General features: G+C 41.0%; 1 protein-coding gene across 1 annotated transcript in view; it reads right to left on the reverse strand.

Moving 5' to 3' along the window:
- The window catches only part of GRAMD1C (GRAM domain containing 1C), a 114,133-nt gene that overhangs the window by 63,236 nt on the left and 29,423 nt on the right, over positions 1-21,474 (reverse strand). The window contains exons 3-5 of the mRNA XM_056109363.1: positions 17,894-17,978; positions 8,012-8,115; positions 6,934-7,029 (exon numbers count right to left, since the gene is read on the reverse strand). Coding sequence (XP_055965338.1) covers positions 6,934-7,029; positions 8,012-8,115; positions 17,894-17,978 — 285 coding nt within the window. The remainder of the gene's footprint in view (positions 1-6,933; positions 7,030-8,011; positions 8,116-17,893; positions 17,979-21,474) is intronic.

Here is a 21,474-nt window from a genome sequence, read left to right on the forward strand (position 1 = left end):
TCAGATGTTCCTTTAGTATTATAATAATCTGACAACCTAAATAATCAGATGTTTCTTTAGTATTGTAATAATCCTACAACCCTGTGTTTCTAAACAAGGAGAAGAAAAATCCAGTTCATCTCATATCCATCACTATGTACTGCTTGCTAATTCTCACTTTCTTTTTTCTTTTGGGTCACACCTGGCGATGCACAGGGGTTACTCCTGGCTCTGCACTCAGGACTTACTCCTGGTGTGCTCAGGGGACATACGGGATGCTGGGGATCGAACTCGGGTCAGCTGTGTGCAAGGCAAGCGCCCTACTCGCTGTACTATTGCTCCGGGTCCCAATTTTCACTTATTCAATGCCTTATCAATCTTATCCTCTGTTGTATCCACTGTTGTATTCTAAACCCAATACTCTCATATTTATGAATAATCTATGTAAATTGGCATTCTGCTTTATTCCTTGCTAGATATTCAACTTCAAAAAAGTGTTAATAAGGCCCAGAGGAATATTCCAGGGGCTTCGAACACCTGTCTTGCAGGCGCAGTGCCACCAGTTCAAACCCCTGGTGTTCCCCCACATGCAAGTGTGATCCCGGCAGCTCTGCAGGTGGTGATACCATGTACCACAAGCGATTTGCAGTCACCCCACATTCAGTGTGCCTAAGTACCGCAGAAAAGGGGACAATACCTGGAAAACACAACTCAGCAGACGTTCAAGCATCACCGCCAGGCAATGCGACCTCTAGCAAGCCCCCGAGTGAGCCCTTCAAGGAAGGGAGCACAACTCAGTGAGCACCTCAGCTCCCTGCTGCAAGCAGTTGTGTGACCCTGGAGAATGCACAGCTACAACATGTGACCTCATCTTCTCTGTATCAGGGACAATGAAGGGAGATGAGTGAATCATGGTTAGAAGTAAAACTATGAATGGGGGCTGGAGAGAGAGTACAGCAGACAGGGTACTTGCCTTGCCCAGGGCTCCCCCAGGCTCACCCTCTGGTGCAATATATGGTCCCATGAGCACCACCAGAAGAGATCCCTGAGTACAGAGTCTGAAGTAAGCCCTAAGTACTGTCAGATGTGGTCCCCAAGCCAACAAAAGCTGTGTTGATAAATAATGATTCAGTAATAACTTTATTTGGTCTGGGGAAGTCATACCCAGTTGTGCACAGTGATCACTCCCGGTGGTGTTCAAGTGACCAAAAGTGGTGCCAAAGATAGAACCTGGGTTGCATTTGTGCAAGCTAAGTGCCTTACTCCTTATACTAGCTCTCTGGTCTAATCACTGTCACTGTCACTGTCCTCCCATTGTTCATCAATTTGTTCGAGGGGGCCCAGTAACATTATGAGACTTGTTACTGTGTTTGGCATATCAAATACATCATGGTAGTTTGCCAGGTTTTGCTGTGCAGGCGAGATACTCTCGGTAGCTTGCCAGGCTCTCCGAGAGGGGTGGAAGAATCGAACTCGGGTTGACCAGGTCGGTTGCATGCAAGGCAAACATCCTACTTGCTGTGCTATCGCTCCAGCCCTGGTCTAATAATAAATTTAATTTGAAAGGAGTTCTAGCCAATCATATTCCTATAATGCTCAGGAGTTGTAGATATTCCGAAACCTAAAATAAGTAAAAGCGCTAAGCTTAACCTTTCTTTATTCATGAAGTACATGGGAAGAATTTGTTAGTGCAAACATTTTTCCTCAATGACAGGGAAAGAGATCATTGAATGAACAAAGACCAAGATGTCTATAATTAAACTTCCTGAATTTACTACCTACTTCTGTGACTTACAGTCACTTTTCTTTAGATTTCTCCCTAGCAAAACAGGAATAGAAAAAGCAATAAATTTTTATAAGCATTAGAAGAAAAAGCACATCAAGGAGTAAAAAGTTTGTTCGAACAACTATGCTATTGTTCTCATTTATTAAAATTAATGTGCTCAGCTCTGAAACTTATTACACATATAAGAAACAGTCATACAAGAGATCAAGACAGCATGGTTGGACTATTTACTGCAGCATTGTTTGTAAAAATAAAACATTAGAAAGGAAATAATGTTAAAAAATACTGTAGCAAATCCATTCCAGGAAATACAGAACACCTTAATAAACAGAGATAGTTTTATCTAAATGTCCTATGATCTATGAGTCCAACAGATAATGCTAAGCTCTTTTACAAAGGAAGGAGAACTGAAGAACAGTGTACAGAAAGGCTGGATTTGCTTTGAAAAACAAAGCAAATCTATATTTATTTATGAGTGTATGAAAATACAAAGAAAGAAGGTCTAAAAGATGCATAACAAATTGATAAAAGTGTTGAATCTGTTTGTGTTTTCTGGGGGGTCACATTCGGTGATGCACAGGGGTTACTCCTGGCTCATGCACTCAGGAATTACTCCTAGCGGTGCTCGGGGGACCATATGGGATGCTGGGAACCGAACCCAGGTCTGCTGCATGCAAGGCAAACGCCCTGTGCTATCGCTCCAGACCCCAAGTGTTGACATCTGAACAGGAAAAGGGGCTAGGGGCTAAGAGCGTGGAAGAAAAACATTAATTTTAACACTGTTGATAAATTTGTTAAGCAATCAATGTATGTGTGTATTTGTTGTAAAATTCAGAATAAGGGTAAAGTTTCCTAAGTGGGGAGAGATAAATAATGTTTTTCCTTGTTTTTACTTTTGCCATTCCAGGGACCTGTACCCAGGACCTCATACATGCAAAACAAGTGCTCTGCTACTGAACTACATTCTTGGCTCCAGTATAAGCTGACTGGAGCTCTTTTTTCTACTCCCGAGAGCTATATGGACTAGACAAAAATAACATCCACATCAGAGGGCAGGTGGGATGGCGGGCACAGAAAACTGCACTTACCCAACTCAAGTGGTCAGAAGCAGAAAAGGATAGAAATCCGTCCCCATGGAGTTATCCTGCGTAGTGCGTCAGAGGACAAGTGGGAAGGCAGCAACCCAGCCCCAGGGGTAGTCTGAAGTTCACGCAAAAGCAAAAGGACGGGCATAGGTCAGGAGAGAGACAGGCAGGTTGGGCTGGGCTGGATGTGTATCAGAGTTCATTCTGGAACAGCATGGGAAAGAGTGACCACGCCCAACGGGAGCCCACTCAGATCTGTGTCAGAGCCGGTGAGCAACACTGTGTGACAAGGTCCTTGAGAGTGGACTGATGCTAAGAAGTTGAGCATATCAGGGTGAGGCGGGCAGCTACACATGACAGGCAGCAGAGAAAGGGCAGCGCAGAGCCAGGGAGCAGGCACGGGGAAAAGGAACGCCGGAAAGGTGCCTGGCTGGGCTCTTGGCCCAGCAGAGCGCGGCTTGTCCGTGCTGATGTGGCTTGTCCATGATGACCTCTCCAAGTGGGGATCACAGCCCAACATGGCAACAGTGTGATTGAATTTTGGAGTTCCATAAAAGAGGTTTCCGGTTTGGTTTTGTTTTTGTTTGGGGGCCACCCCTAGCGATATTCAATTACTCCTGGCTCTGCACTCAGTAATAATTACTCCTGCTGGTGCTCCGGAAACTGTATGGGCTGCCTGGACCCAACCAGGGTCGGCTGTGTCTAAGGCAAGAGCCCTACTCACTATACTATCACTCTGGCCCCATAGATTCCTTTGTGAATCATGATAATGAAAGTTTCACTTGTTCCTCGTGAATTCATCCCATACATCTTAATCACCGCCACAAGTGTGTGTGGGGCGGAGGGTAGGTAAGATAGAGAAGAGACCCGTATGACAATAATAACTGGGAATGGTCATGCTGGAGAAGAATTGAGTGTTAATAGTAGGTAAAGGGATATCCTTGATAACCGTTCAGTATCAATATTGCAAACCACATTGCCTAAAAGGGGAGGGAGAGGGAGAAAAAGAGGGAGAGGGAGGGAGACACAGAGAGAGAGAGAGAGAGAGAGAGAGACAGAGACAGAGACAGAGACAGAGACAGAGAGACAGAGCTTGCCATAGAGGCAGATGGAGGGTGTGGGGTAGGGGTGATAGGAAGTAACCTGGGGACACTGGTACTAGGAAACGTACACTGGTGGAGGGATGGGTGTTGGAATACTGTGTGGCTGAAACCTAATCATAAACAGCTTTGTAAGGACCTATCTCACAGTGATTCAATAAAAAATTAAAATTAAAAAAAATTTTAAAGTTTCACTTGTTTGCCTATTTTATAGAACTACATACCAGGATCATATGAAAGTGTCTTGAGGATATTGTAAAGGGATTAGGTGCTCGCCTTGTATGTGCCAGCCCAGGCCCTATTCCCAGCACCCACATCTGATACCTGGAGCACAGCTGGTTGTGTGCCACCTAACTCCCCTGCCAAAGTTTTCTGGGCCAAAATGGTGGCAAATGGGAAAAGTTTAAGAAGCCCTGATCCATTATGGCACAGTGAACAATGGCCTATACAGCAGGCAGGGCACTTGGCTAGCACGGAGCTGACCAAAATTCAATTCCAGACATTCCATATGGTCCTCGGAGTACCACCAGGAATAACTTCTAGGTGCAGAATCAGAGTAACCCCTGAGTAAATAAATAAATAAACATAGCCCCCCAAAACCCAAAACAAAACAAAACAAAAAAGAAACTGAGTTCGATAAAAGGGCATTTCTATAGGAATGGGGCAGCAGAAAAGAAGAGTGGTTACAGACAGGCCAAGGAACCAAGTAAGCCAGTATTGGGAGGATAACGGGAGCCTCATTTCTTGTGATCAGGGAAGGATGTTACAAATATAAAAAGAAAAAAAAAACAAAAACAAATGCTGTAAAGATGGGATCAGAGATACTGGCATGGAAGTTGTGTTTTATGCTTGAAAGATAAACACAGATATGTAAGGGGGTATGTGTCTTATATATCCATACATAGGATTATTATCATGTGGACATCAAATAGACCCTTTTTCTGTCCACGCAGAGGGCTCAGGAACAAGGACAGCCCCATAGCACACACTGGCTTCGCAATTTCTGTTCCATGAAAGAGAGAAAGAAGTGGCCTTGAGAAAAATGGCTAATTGAGGCAAGGAACGCCTATGCCAAAAAAGTGAGTTCAGTCAAGGTTCAGAGAGCTTCAAAGAATGAAAACTAGATGGAACAGGTGACCACTAGCCAAACTGGAAATAACTTTGGCATCAGAACAATGATTAGCAGGACTGAAGAGAGGGGAAAGTGGGTAGGGCGACTGCCTTGCACACACCCAACCTGGTCCCATCCCCAGCTTTCCATATGACACGGCCCACCCAAGCTTGGCCAAGAGCAATCCCTGAGCACAGAGCTCGGAGTAAACCCCGAACACTGCTAGGTGTGTCCCAACAAACAAAAGAAAAACAAAACCAATGAGAGCAATGAATTACGACTCAGTAAATCAAGAAAGATTTATGAGCTCGCACTGATGTGAGTAAATAAAAATCTTAACGTTTAATGAGGAGTTGAATATTTACGTAGTTTCACTGAAGCTTTCCACAACATTTTTTTTTTTACAAAAGAAAGAGCTAACTTTACAGTAAAGTTTGGCTGACACCACCTTTAATCAAGTGACCAAAGTGAGAATCAGCAGAAATGTTAGAAATCAAGTGCCACCTGATAGTATGCGATGGAAAAACCAGGGCACCACGTCCAGGTTATTTCTGCCCAAATTGCATAACTGCACTTAATCACAAGGAAATATCAGATAAACACAAATGAGGGATGGCCTACAAAATAACTAGCTTGCAATCTTTAAAAATCTGAAGGACATAAAAAGTCAATGAAAGATTTTCCATTGTACTGTTCCAAAATAAGGAAATTACAGAGAATCTGACAACTAAATGTGATATATATTTCTGAACTAGGTCTATGTGCAATATAGAATATTATTGGGGGACTATTTTATGGAAAACTGAAAGGAGGCTGAGTATTGAACAGGGTAATAGTAAGTGTTAACATCCTTATTTTGATGGTCGTGTTGTGGTCATATAGGAATATGTCTTTGTTGGAAATAAGAGTTTTCTGGGTTAATGTGTAGGGATCTCAGGTAATATATGGGACTTCAGTGGTACCCACTCCCAAATAGTTCGGAGAGAAAAAGCTCTATGAGATGCTTTTGGAAGTGTATGTTAGGAAGGAGACTGTTTAAAAATAAAACTTGAAGTACGTTTAAAGAAAATGCTTAAGTTTAAAAAGCATCAATACGACAGATGATTCAATGCCATAAGAGTATTTCTTATCCTTAGTTCTCTCCTTTTCTTACTGTTCCTTTTTTTCACCCTCTTCCTCTCCTTCATTCCCTCACATACTCGTTTTTTAATTTTTTCATCTTCAGCATTACTTCTAATGACATTTATAGAGCCCTAATCAACTTTCCAGGTGATCTAGAAGGCTTTTCTTATACCTCTATGTAGTGGCAAATATTATAAGTGGTTAATAAAAATTATGGCAGTTGAATATAACAGCCATTCTTTAAAAAATATAATAATTCCATTTATTTGTACACTACCTCCATTCTCTGTTCACCAGGATAATTTGTTCTTATTGTACAATTGTATAGGCAAGCAATTGTGTGTTATTCACTAAAGAACTATCATGGGATTATTAGAAATAATAGAAATGTTTTTCTAATGCTTACCATACCTCACAATGGAGAAGTTACTGGGCCTGCTTGAGCAAACTGATGAACAACAGGAGGACAGTGCTACAGTGCTACCATGCCTAACATTTATAGTGAAAAAAATGAAAAACAGTTTGGGATGGGGGAATGAAGTTCTCGAAAATGTACCAAAAATTTGAACAGTTAATCATCAATAACTGTTCTTAAGTACTTAAGAATAGAGAAATATTGAATAAATATGTGTTTTTATTAGATACTCTTAACTCTAAGCGGAGTGCCTATATTTCCAGCAGTGATAATCAGGATGAGGCAGATTTTCTCTATGTTATGTAATTAGGCAAAGGCAGAAAAAAAATGTTCACCTTTTCACCTTCTGTAACAACCTGAATAGCATTTGGGATGAGTCGAGCTGTTTTCTCCTTGGTCATGAAGGTTATATTCTTTAAAGCAATGGAAATCTAAACACAAAAGAATTAAAAAAATTGCAAGATGGATTTCTTATAAATATTCACAGTAGAAAATACCAAGCATTATAGCGATACAATTGAGAATACCCAGTTCTAAAACCTCGAAGAATTAATAAGCACAGGGCTGCTTTCTCCGAGAAAAAAGGTGAGCAGTCAGACACTCTTCATTTTGGAATATATTTGGTAGTTCCCATCAGGACCTGGAGCTAACATTAGGCTGACATGTGAAAAGATGTAAGGTTTCCATGTTCCACATGAACACACATACACAAACAAAATTCAGTCTGTCAATAAGACATGCCTCCAACAGCCAGGGGATGTATTCAAACTTTTCTCCAACCAGAAATCTTTCTCCAACCGTACTGAATAAGCGTATAAATAGAATTCAGTGTATTAAAGGTAAAAATATATTCCTTTTTGTCTCCAAAATGGGACTTGGCTATTTTGGGGGTGTGGGGTGGGGAGGGTCTCCCAAACAGTGCTCAGGAGGCCCAGGGGCCCTCCTGGTGACTCGAAGTCAATGCTACTCATGGTTCCCTGTGAGACACAGCCCAGTATTATCTAGGTCGCCAAGCGGTGCTCGGTGCCTAGTGATCAAACCAGAGTCAGCAACATGCAAGGCATGAGCCTTACCCTTTGTACTTTACTCTGGACCCTTTGCAAAGGTCTTTAAGCTAATGGCTAAAATCATGGGGGCAATTTTCTTAACTCTGCTAGATATCTTCCATGCAAGCAGGAGGGTGTACATATCACCAATAAACAACTTTTATCTTTTAAAAAAGGAAGAAAAATACACTTGCCCAAAGTGTAAATACATAAAACATAAATATATTTATTTAAACACAAATATAGATACACAAATACATGTCAATTTAACAATGGGATCTAAAGTTCGTTGTTCTTAAGAGGGAAGTGCACAGTTCTACCTTTCTCATTATGGGTTATGAACAAATGAAATGAAAATATGTCTCACCGTAGTTTCCCATCTGAAGATGTTGCTATAGAAACACAGCCAGTTTTCTGAAAGGTAGAGTCGTCCCTGAAGCAAAATGTCCCTCTGAAGAGCACAAGCGTAATCTAACACAATAAGAAGACACAGCTTATTCATAAAATCTGGCAACTTAATATATCTTAGACTACTCTAAAATAGAAATTGTTACTGTTCATTTGTCCATTCATTCACACCTTCATTCACTTTGGGCACCTCACACCAGATATTTTTCTAGGCACAAATATGAACAGAAATAGGCCTGGCCCTTACAAAATACACTCTAGAGAGAGAGGCATACAATAAATACAAAAATGTGTGTAATGACCAAAATGCATTGTCAGCCTGAGAGCACATAACAAGGAGTATCCAGGTATTATGGGGGGCAAGGGTGGGGGAAAATATCAGGAAAATTTTTTCAGAGAAATTACAGCTACCGGGGCTGGAATGATAGCACAGTGGGTAGGGTGTTTGCCTTGCACGCAGCTGACCCAGGTTCAATCCCAGCATCCCATATGGTCCCCTGAGCACTGCTAGGGGTAATTCCTGAGTGCAGAGCCAGGAGTAACCCCTATGCATCACCAGGTGTGACCCAAAAAAGCAAAAAAAAAGGAAAGAAAAAAATTACAGCTACCTAAAGATCAACTGAGGTTCAGCTGGACCAGCATTGCCATGGTCCTGTGGGAGAAACAAATCTAGACATTTGGGCAACAGACAACAGAAGATGGCAGATCTCTGGGCTAGAGCAGCTAGACCACAGAAAGCTGTGATCTTTAGCTAAATCACACAGCAGTGGTAGACTGTGGACTTTAGGAGAAACTGTCACTGTCACTGTCACTGTCCTCCCGATGTTCATCAATTTGCTGGAGCGGGCCCAGTAACGTCTCAATTGTGAGACGTTACATTGTGTTGCTGTGTTTGGCATATCGAATACATCACAGGTAGCTTGCCAGGCTTTGCCATGCTGGCGAGATACTCTCAGTAGAACTGTATAGTAATAAAATTATATGGTATTGAAATAAAAAGAGTCTCTGAAAAATAAAATAGAACTGAAAGCATAAAGTGTTGGAAGGAAAGCCTCTTTAACAAACAGTGATGGGAGAACTGGTTAGTTACGGAAAAAATGAAACTGAACCAATATTCACATCACAGCAAAAGTTCATTCCAAATGAATTAAAGATTTTGATGTTAGGCTTGATTCATAAAAATAAATCTAAGAAAATATATGCCAGACTATTGAGGTCTCCATGAGTGAATCCACAGAAAAACCAGGTTTGCAGGACTTGTGACTGAAAACTCCAGGCTCAAGGGAACCGGGAATGGGTGACCTTCCCCTATCTCCTCCTAATTCTAGCAGCTTGGCAGTCAGACTCACAAGCTGCCACTGGCACCATATAATCTTATTAACATTCATGATCCAGAGACTCAATATAAATCTCTCAGAAGAGAGCACAGAACGATATGTCATAGCCATGCCACCAGACCCCACACTGGGCTGTTTTATTTAGGCAACCAGGAGTAGGGAGGGAAATATACCAAGAGTAGCACACCACATTTGATTAGGAAGGCAAACAATCTTGGGGAGAAACACATTTATACAGACATACAGATATATGCACAGAAGGCTCAACTTTAAAATCATATTACTAATCTCTTAGTAATCAATCCCACTACCACTACACCTTCCCACCACCATATTTCCATCCCGAAACCCAAACCCTACCCCCAAGCAGAACTGAAAAATTTTTGTATTGGTTGTTATGAATAATCTGTTAAAAATGAGACCAAAAAAAAGTTTCTTAAAGGAAAGTTTGTGAAGATTGTTGTATTTCGCCCAGGAGCCATTAGGCTCTTCTCTAAGAGATTAGAGAAACTACTGATGAGTTTTAAGTGAAAGGTCCATGATACCTGTATATTATTTCAACTCACTTTATTCACACTGTTGAGAATGGATGCAGTTCAATTGATGGTAAACTCAGAAGAAAATTGAAGGTGTCTCAGACCAGGAGATCACCATATTAAGAGAAAAAAAATTGTTAGATACAGAAATAGTTCAAAGGTAGTACTGATAGGAAATCGGTGATTCATTAGATGTTGTGAAGAGTGAAGGAGGGGACAATAATGAATCCAAAACCTGTACCCATTTTAAATATATATATATATGTATATATATATATATATATATATATATATATATATATACACACTCCCAGTAGTGCTTAGGGCCATATGGGATGCCAGGAATCAAACTCAGGTTGGAAGCACGCAAGGCAAGTGCCCTACCAGCTGTACTATCTTTTCTTTCCAGCCCCCACATTTTAAGTCAACTTTAAAGTTGATCATCTCCGGGAGTGGAGAGATAGTTTAGTGATAAGGCACTTGGTTTGCCAACTGGGCTCAATCTTCATTGCATAAATGGTCCCTTAAGCATTGCCAGGAGTTAATCCCTGAGTGGAGAGCCAGGAGTAAACCCCGAGCACCGCCAGGTGTGGTACAAAGCCTCCCAAATCCCACTAAAATAAATATAGTTGATAATCTGCACTTTAGTATGAAATTACAGAAAAATCTGGTGTTCTGGTAAATGGCTAGCAGCAAGTTAGCATGATGCCTCTCAGATTAAGGTCTAGCTCTGTGACTAAGGTAACAGTACTGCTAAATTATCAATAACAGAAGCTACGCAGGGCTACTGTAAGGAATTTTAATTTGACTGATGCATTTTAAATCTAAGGAGACTGACAAATGTAGGGGGAAATGAGTGAGGTTATGAACCTAAGAAAGATTTAATTGGGCCAAGTTAAATTTCTAAGCAAATATGACAGCTGGGCTAAGTAACTCAGTCAGTCTTTCACAACACTTTCCTAGGCAAAACAAAACTCAGGTGCTACCTAACAAAAATCCTGTAAATAATTAAGCAGCTTAAGATACTCATTTACTAATACGCATCTTTAAACAAGCATTAGATTAAAGGTCATCTTTACAGGTCCTGAAATTTTTTATCTAAACTGCTGAAACAATTGTAAGTTCAGCACTGCTCAAATTTCTTATCAGAAATACCTGGCTGAATTAACAAATCACAGACGGGAAGGCAATTCCTCCGAGTTTCTGAATGGCAAGACCACATAGAAGACCCTGGTGAAGAATTTGCATGCCTAACAAATGCAGTGACGCCAACATTACTAGGATGTGAGTCACTCTTTGAAAACCACTACATAATAATAATCATTATTATTATTATTTTGGTTTGGAAGTCACACCCAATGATACTTAGGCGTTACTCCTGGCTCTGCACTCAGGGATCACTCTTGTAGATGCTCAAGGGGACTGCATGGGATGCCGGGGATTGAACCCTGGTTGGCCTTGTGCAAAGCTAGTGCCCTACTTGATGCACTACCTCTCTTGCCCCATCACTGCATTATTTTACATTAAGCATATTCCAAGCTACCGTAATCAACCATACATATATTTTTTCTTTTTGGGTCACACCTAGCGATGCTCAGGGGTTACTCCTGGCTCTGCACTTAGGAATTACTCCTGATGGTGCTTGGGGGACCATATGGAATGCTGGGAATCGAACCCAAGTCGGCCACATGCAAAGCAAACCCCTCCCGGTCTATCGCTCTGTTCTAGCGCGCTGGCCTCTATTATATTCTTTTGAGTGAAGACAAGTTCATGTAAAGTGAGAGTGTTGTTGGTGATTTTTAAAGTTTCCCTACAATGGGGATATTTCATTGTAATAAATTAGAACTCAATAAAACTGATTTTTGATTAAATGGCTTTTCATCCATCTGTCCTACACAAGAAATGGGAAACTATTTCAAAAAATCACAGGGAATTTTACCTTTTTCGGGATGGGCTATTCCAAGCTGTGCTCTAGTCTTCCTTTAGGCTCTGCACTCAGGGATCACTCCTCGTGGGCCTTACGGGACCGTGTATGGTGATGAGGATCCAACCCAGGTCAACTGCCTGCAAGGCAACTGCCGGACCCACTGGACTATCTCCCTAATCATACTTGATTTCCCTTGAGAAGGCAGTATTCCACATGATTTAAATTCCGTTAATGGGGCTGGAGCGATAGCACAGCGGGTAGGGCGTTTGCCTTGCACGCAGCCAACATGGCCGACACAGGTTCGATTCCCAGCATCCCATATGGTCCCCCGAGCACCGCCAGGAGCAATTCCTGAGTGCATGAGCCAGGAGTAACCCCTGAGCATCGCCGGGTGTGACCCAAAAAGCAAAAAAAATAAATAGATAAAAATAAATTCCATTAATAATCTGATTAATCTAGAATAGGGTTTCTTAAACTTTTCCCACTCATAACCCCGTTTAACTCAAGATACGCAGAACAGTTGAGCACGGCCATTTGGAGCTAGAGAGATGGTAGAGCAAGGAGGTTCCAGGTTCAATCCCCAGCATCCCATATGGCCCCCTGAGCCCATCGAGAGTGATCCCTGAGTGCAGAACCAGGTGTAATCCCTGAGCACTGCTAGATGTGGACCAAAAACCAAAATTTAAAACAGAAATGTTGTAGATTCATTATACAATTTACCTTGAATGAATTGTTAAGCACTCATAAAACTTCTTCAGTTGCTGAATTTTTTTGTGTGCCACACCTATATTCAGTTATGTGACCCTACAGGGTTAACAACTCATAATTTAAGAAGCTAGGATAGTACAAATGGTACGGTGCTTACCTTGCATGTGGCTGACCTGGATTCAACCCTGCTACCATATATGATCCCTTGATCCCTTCCCAGAGTGACCCCTAGCCAGGGGTAACCTCTGAGCACCATCAGTCACTGTCACTGTCACTGTCGTCCCGTTGTTCATCGATTTGCTGGAGCGGGTCCAGTAACATGTCCATTGTGAGACTTGTTGTTACTGTGTTTGGCATATCGAATAAATCACAGGTAGCTTGCCAGGCTTTGCCATGCGGGCGAGATACTCTCAGTAGCTTTCCGGGCTCTCCAAGAGGGGTGGAGGAATCGAACCCGACTCGGCCAGGCTGGCCACGTACAAGGCAAATGCCCTATGACTGTGCTATCACTCCAGCCCAAGCACCATCAGTATGGCCCATAAATTTAAAATATGAGAGAAACTAGGATGTAAAATTAAACTAGGCAAGAATCAGATAGGGGAACCCCCTTGGCAATGAAATCTCATGATTTCATTTTTTAAAAAAATTTAAAAATATTTGGAGAGACAAGATACGATCTTGAAAAAAGTTAACCTGGGCCAGCAAGATAACTCCACATCCCTTGCAATAATTTCATGGTCCCCAAGTACCAAAGGTGTAGCCATGGAAACCCCAGATAACATCAAGGTTCAAGAATTAAACTGCCTGCCAAGTATTTCTAGGAAGAGGCACTGAACATCACACACACACACACACACACACACACACACACACACACACACACACACACACACACACACCCAGGCCAGAGAGACAGTACAGGGGTTTAGGCCCTTGCCTCACAAGCGACCAACTCGGATTCACCCTTAGCCCTGTTACACAGTAAAGCACAGCTATGAGTGATCCTTTGGCACAAAGCCAGGACTAAATCCTGAGCAAAGCTGGGTGTGGCCCTGAAGAAAGAGAACAAAACAGCAACATAAAAAGAAGTTATCCTGCCAAGGCAAGGCTCCAGAATTGTTTGCTTTTACATGAACTAACTGTAAAGGTAAATATAATTTTTTAAAAAGAAGAAAAACGTTTTACTTGGTTAAAAATAAAAAGAGATACAATTTGTTTTTCTTCCTGCATTTTCATTTTAAATTGTCATAAATTGGGGCTAGATCGATTGCACAGCAGGTAGGGCATTTGCCTTGCACATAGCGGACCCAGGTTCGATTCCCAGCACCTCATATGGTCCCCTGAACACCGCCAGGAGTAATTCCTGAGTGCATGAGCCAGGAGTAACGCCTGTGCATTGCCGGGTGTGACCCCAAAAGGCCCCCCTCCCCCAAAAAAGAAAGAAAAGATGAAATCTTGCTGCTATGTGACTGGAAGTAGAAAATTCTATCGTGCTGAGTGAAGTGACTCCAAAGGATACTTCGTCTTTTCTTCTAGCTGAGTAGTATTACATTGTATATGTGTACACCACAATTTCTGATGTGGAAACTGATCTCTACCACCCAATTTTGGGGGAGCCATGGTTCTCAGGGTGATGCCAGGTTATGCTCTCCACAGAAAAAAAGAGAAAATCTCACTCAATTTTACACAAAATAACTGTATATACAAGCAATTATTTAGCATTCCCACCTGCCAAATTTTGCCTCAGAAAATGTCCTGAGGTGTGGCTAAACAGGTACTTACACACACTGTTGATGAAAATTAACACTGGTTCAGTCTTTTTTTTTTTTTTGAATCACTGTGATTTACCCAAACACAGTAACAAGGAGTCTCACAATGGAGACGTTACTGGGCCCACTCGAGCAAATCGATGAGCAACAGGAGGACTATGATTTACAAAGTTATAAAGTTAATCATTATTAAGTTTGGCTGCATGCAAGGCAAATGCCAGACCTGCTGTACTACTGTTCCAAGATAAAGAGCAACAAAAAATATCAGAAATGGGCGAGTTGTTAAGTAAATTAAGGTATAAAACTTAGTTAAGGGTCGGAGCAATCGTATAGGAGGTGGAGTGCTCGCCTTGCACACAGTCTATCCATGGGACCCCAGATGGTCCCCGAGGTCCATCAGGAGTTATCTCTGAGTGCAGAGACAGGAGTAAATCTTGAATACTGCTGGGTTCAGCCCACCTCCGCCCCTCAAAACAGATGTATGCCCACATATGCTCACTGCAGCACTCGGTACAATAGTATGGCTTATGGAAACAACCCAGGTGTTTATCATGAGAATGTACTAATTTTAAATATTTTTATTATTATCATTTTTTGGCTTTTGAAGCATACCTGTAAGTACTCAGGAACTACTCCTGGCTTAGCACTTGGGGGCTGTTCCCAGTGGTACTTGATATTGGTATGGGGGGTGAAGCCCACGGTTCCCACATACAAAGGATGCACTCCAATAATTTGAGCTATCTCCCTGACCCCTCAAATATTTTTTAATTAAAAGTCCGTTATTTACAAAATATAAGATTAATACCCAAGAATAGCTGAGATCAGCACCAGGAGGATTACTCCATGGCTTAGAGGCCAGCCGGGCATTCTAAGGGAAAGGGCAGCTCAGATAGAGAAGGGAGCACCAAATAAAGGGTGTTTGGAGGATCCTCCCAGGAGGGGAGATGCATGTTGAAAGTAGACTATGGACTGAACATGTTTGCCACTCAAAGCCTCTTTTGCGGACCACAACACCCAAAAAGAGAGAGAGAACACAAGGGATCGCCCTGCCACAGAGGCAGGGTGGGATGGGAGGGATGGGGGTGGGAGGGATATTATCCATGGTGGTGGGGAGTGGGCACTGGTGGAGGGATGGGTATTTGATCATTGTATAATCTAAACCCAAGCACAAAAAATTTAAATCTACAACTGTACCTCATGGTGTTTAAAAAAAAAATTTCGGAATTTCAAAATCACGTGGCCCTACTGCAGCCACGCGACATCATGTTACTCATAACCAGAAATAGAACACAAATTGTCTACTGTTGCCTTTTCAGCAGATCTGAGTGTTGGGGTAAAATCTCAAATAATAATAGTGGGTTTGGTGTCAAAATATTGAATGTGATAAAAGTAGAGAGAGAGTAATATGGAAATCATCTGCCCCACAGGTAGGGGGAGGGTGTGGGATGGGGGTATACTGGGGTTTTTGGTAGTGGAGAATGGGCACTGGTGAAGGTATGGGTGTTTCATTGTATGACCGAGACTTAGACCGAAAGCTTTGTAACTGCTCTCACGGTGATTCAATAAATAAAATTATAAAAAAAAAAGTCCATTATTTAAATTAACAAATATTTAAACATTATGTTACTTCAACTTTAATTTGATTGTTTAAATATTAGATTATTCAATGTTTAGGTATTTAAATGTTAAAATATTTAATGTTTTAAAATTAAATATTTTAATAATATGTTATTTTTAGTAGAGTAGTCCTGCTCACTATCCACATCTCCTGCCATGCCCTGCCCCACCATATCCACACTAAATCTCCCAGGAGATTCATGCCAATCGGCTGGAACCCTATGGACATGCCAACCTCCACTGATGAAAACTCCAGAGCACCCACGGGAGGCAGGCGGTCAAACACCCACCAAACAAACGCTGCAGCAACAGCACCCACGCACCCACTACAGATATGCCAAGGGCTCAACTCTACCGCCTCATGAATATTCTCTACAGAGACACCAATCTTCGAATAATTTCAGGTGCCAGTACCCACACTGAGATGTCTGGGGTTTTTCTGGAGTTGGGGTGGGTAAGCTCTCCCCGATTCCCCATACTTCCAGAAGCCCCAGCAGTGCCACCCACCACCCTGCCAACTCTTTGTCCCAGACAATAGATCTGGAAATGTCTGGACTGCTTATATGCCGCATATGTGGCTGCGTGACACCTGAAGCAATGAAAGCTTAATAAATTCAAGGACTTACCAACCCTCCAAAACAATGATATATCAATGGTCACATAAACTTATTTTCTAGGTCTCTTGATATTAATATTGCACCTCTATTATTGCATCAATTGTAGTTTTGGGGTTTTATTTTTGGTTTTCTGCTTGGTTTTCTCAGGAGTTAACTCCTGCCTCTGCACTCAGAAATAACTCGCATATTGTAACTGGGAGATCATATGGGAGGTTGGAAATTGAACCCGGGTCAGTCCTGTGCAAGGCAAATACCCTACCCACTATACTATTGCTCCAGGTCCCTGCACCAATTTTAATCCTAGATTTTTATTAACAGATGCCACTTTTTTTTTCCTACATTAAATAAAAAGAAAAAAATAATTTGGGGGGCAAGAGAGGTAGTACAAGAGTTAAGGTGCTTGCCTTGCACGCAGCCAACCCTGGTTCAATCCTTGTCAATCCTATGGTTTCAGAAGCATCTCCAGGAGTGTCCACTGAGCACAGAGCCAGGTATGGCCTGGCTACACCTGGTGTAGCCAAAACACAAAATAAGGAAAAAGGACAAAAGAAGAACTGGGAGTATATATATATAAATGTAAACTAAACTAAAATCTAGTTTATCTGTTTTTATTCCAAATAATACGTGTTAAATTATATAAAATGAAGCACCTGTATAAGAAAAATAACTACAGTTTTCCCACTGAAATCTATTTCAGAAATATCTATCTGAAAGATGACATAAATAATGATATAGCTTGAAAAAATGCTATAAAACAAAATTTCACCATATTCTGTTAGATGTTTTCTTTTTCTGGAAAAAGATAATACATATTGAATATCAAATTTAAGTTTTTTCTATAAAACCGTATGAAACAAGTGCTTGAATAAATGATGACTAACCTGTCATTCCTTTCACTCCTCTTTCCTATACTCTCTCTCCCCCACTTTTGTTTTTACTTTTGTGTTGTGGTCATATCCTGCCGGACTCAGGGCTTAGTCATGGCTCTGTGATTAGGAATCACTCCTGATAGTGCCCAGGGAACCATATGTGTTGCCAGGGATTTGAACCAGGGTCAGCCACATGCAACATAAGTATCTTACCCACTGTAACAATCTCTCTGGCCCTAGGTCCATTTCTTAAGCAATATTTAATACAAGTCAGAAATGAATCTTCCCCTTCAAATTACAATTCAGTCTTTATCTAATTATAAGTGCTAAGAAACTGCTTGTATTGAACAATTTTTCTGTCTAGCACAAAGGCTTAAGCGTTCTATGAATACTCTCACTCATTTAATAATAATATAATAGAACATTTTATTTGCCACTACATGTCTTTCTGTCTTTTTTACCTGCTATCAATTTCTCTGTATCAGGTAGATGCGTGAACTGTCTTTTGTATTCCTCATTTCTGTCTTTATAGGTGGAACTTGAAATCTGCAACAATAAAAGGTTAAAAATCTATTTAATTATAATCTTCATTAGACGAAATGGATTGTAATATTTTAGAAGATAAATTTTAGATAAATTTTAAACTGATCTGATTTAAATACATTTTGCCATTGCAAGAAAAAAAGCACTTAAACACTTTTAAACACCAAAAGGAAGCAAAAGATGCTTGGAACACAATGGCATAAGGATCTTGGCAAAGACTCTCTCTGAAAGCAAGTAGGTAGCTAGGGAAAATAAAAAAACATCAAAAGCAATCATCTTGAGATGCCAAGCCAGCCAAGTTGATGAGACTCATGGGTACAGCAGTCTTTGGGCTGACAACTCTGGGGCCCCCTCAAGAGGGGACAGGCCAATAATCATCAACATTCCACAGATCCTGGAGCTCCTGGAGTGCCCGGCTGCATATGTGGCTGCACAACACTCCAAACTCCGTAATAGTGATAAACCAGAAGCAGCCCAGAAAATTAGATGGGAACATAGCACAGAAGCCAACTAAGCTCAGTTAGCAAAAATAATAACACAGAACACTCAACTAGTAACAAACAGCTTAGTAAATCCTCAGGCAATGGCTTTAATGACCTCCACTGTAGATATTACAATTTTCACAAACTCTCTTTTACCGGACTATTTTTTTATAGTACCACTTACTATTTTGTAACAAGCAACATAAAATAAATTATTCTGTGCCTGCGAAGGGGGCAGGGTTGAGGGGATAGATGTGGAACACTGAGTGCCTAAAATGACTCTATTATGAGAAATTTTGTAAACCACAGTGTTTAAATAAAGTTTTAAAAACTCCTTTTAAAAAAGCAATCATCTCTAATGACAAGAAATTTACCAAAGATCAACAATAAACCAAGAAGTATTTGTTCATGAAAATCCAGTGGACTCTGGAACAGTGCCAGGAACGTGCGCTGTTTCATGGGACTTTCCCAAGATTCTTCTTCCTCAGCAGTTTCATCAGTGCTCCAGGAGGAAGGATCATGAGGGCAAGAAGCTACATTGAAAGAGGGTGCTGAGCTGATTCTGAGGGAGGCACTGAAAACCCATACCTAGAAGCCAAAGGGAAGATTCTGAAGGTATCCATCCAAATGAGCATTGCAGTTTCAAACAGGAGCAAGAAACAAGCAGAATGTCAGATAAAGTAACTTAACAGCAATATCTTGCTAGAGAAATAGCCACACGTGCTTAGATAAGCTCTTCCATGTATTCCGGGCTGAATAGAAGCTCCATTCATGTGTAGCCAAATTTAGAGAGTCCTCAAACTAGCCACACATTCCTGGAGGAAAACACAAGAAATCACAGAGGGAGACAAAACTGGGAAAACTTGAAAACAATAGGAACACTGAAAGACTAGAAACAAGTGTTGGCACAGATATGTAGAAAAGAATTCTCAAACTATATTAGTGGGAATGTAAGTTGGTATAGTTCTTATGGAAGATGGTATGGGGAGTCACCAAACAATAAAAACTATAACTTCATACAATCCCTCAATCCCACACCTCAGTATTTATCTGAAGAATATGGAACAGCAGCTTGAAAAAACACATAGCACTCCTGTAGTCATTGTGGCATTATTCCCAATAGTCAAAACACGCAAACAACCTAAGTGCCCACTGACAAAAGATTGGATAAAGACGATGTGGCATACGCAATCACTGGAATATTACTTGGATAGAGAAGAGAAATACTTCCACTTGTAGTATTATGACTAGATCTTGAGGTAATTATGCAAAGCCAAGTAAATAGAAAGAGAAAGTAAAACACCAGTTGGTTTTGCTCTCATGTGGAATATAGACAATACAAATAAAATTACAAAACACAATAAAATAATTCTTTGACTCTGAGGACAAAATATTAATTCTCAGAGGAATACTGCTGTCTCTGGATTCAAGGGTCACTCCTGGTGATGCGACGGAGACAATATGCAATGGTGGGAATCAAATCAGAGTTGGCAGAGTACAGCCAGTAGGGCGTTTGCCTTGCACGCAGCCAACCCAGGTTCGATCCTCAGCATCCCATATGGTCCCTCAAGCACTGCCAGGAGTAATTCCTGAGTGCAAAGCCTAACCCCTCAGCATTGCTAGGTGTGACCCAAAAAAGAAAAAAAAAATCAGAGTTGGCAGCATGCAAGGCAATCACCTTAACCCCTGTACTACCTCTGTGGCTCCAGTAAAAATATTTAAAGACACAAATTGTGCAAGGACCTACCAGAAAATTTAAGTTGTTTATTTAAATTTAAAATTTGAGCTGAAACAAACTTTAATTTGAAAAAATTACTAGAGAATAAGAAAGAATTCCATAATGATAATAGAGTCACTATACAGGGACTATGCCATAAATAAAAATATATTCACAAGAGACACCCAAAATATGTACACCCTTAACCACTGTACTATTTCTATTTCTCTGACCTCCATATATCTACACGTATGTGTGTATGATATACGTATATTTATTCATATATATATAATCTGACTAGAAGCAATTAAAACAAAAAAAACATTCACCATAAGTTGTAGATATAATAACCCATTCGCAATAATTGGTAGGACTAAGGGAAGTCTTCAAATGTAAGCATATAGAAGACTTTAGTATTATTCAGCTGTTTGGGCCAACACTACCTTGCGGGCATTATATACACCAAGTGTAGCACTGTAGCACTGTCCTCCCATTGTTCATCAATTTGCACCAGTAAGTCACCATTGTGAGACTTGCTGTTACTGTGTTTGGCATATCGAATACGCCATGGGGAGCCTGCCAGGCTCTGCCATGCAGGCAGTATACTCTCGGTAGCTGGCTGGGCTCTCTGAGGGGGACAGAGGAATCGAACCTGCATTGGCCGCATGCAAGGCAAATGCCCTACCTGCTGTGCCCAAGTGTATATAATAAAAATAATATAATAATAGTAGTACAATAGTTGAGACAAAGACAAATCCTGCATGATACCACTTTTATGTAGAACCTAAATAAAAACTCAGGGGCTAGAGCAATAGCACAGCGGACAGGGCATTTGTCCAGCATGCAACTGACCCAGGTTTCATTCCCAGCATCCCATATGGTCCCCCAGGCACCGCCAGGAGTAATTCCTGAATGCATGAGCCATTCGTTGTCATGTGTGCATCGTCGGGTGTTACCCAAAAATCAAAAAAAAAATCAAACTCATAGCAACAGATTACAGAAAAGCATACGCTAGCATCTTGGGAAAGAGAAAACAGGGAAAGGTTAGTTAAAGAGTATAAATTTTCAGTTATAAGATGAATAATATCAGAGGATCTAATGCATAATGTAATTAATTAATAACTATTCTCCAAGTGAAATCTGTGGAATATTTTTAATGACATGAGTAAAACTTAAACATTTTTACACACACAAAAATAATGTTTGTGATGACATGAATTAATTAGCTAAATAGGAAAAAGCACCAAGTAAAGGGTGTTGGGAGGATCCTCCCAGGATGGGAGATGCGTGCTGAAAGTAG

This window comes from Sorex fumeus, unplaced genomic scaffold (genome assembly GCF_029834395.1).
Source record: "Sorex fumeus unplaced genomic scaffold, SorFum_2.1 ptg000265l, whole genome shotgun sequence".
Classification (NCBI taxonomy): domain Eukaryota; kingdom Metazoa; phylum Chordata; class Mammalia; order Eulipotyphla; family Soricidae; genus Sorex; species Sorex fumeus.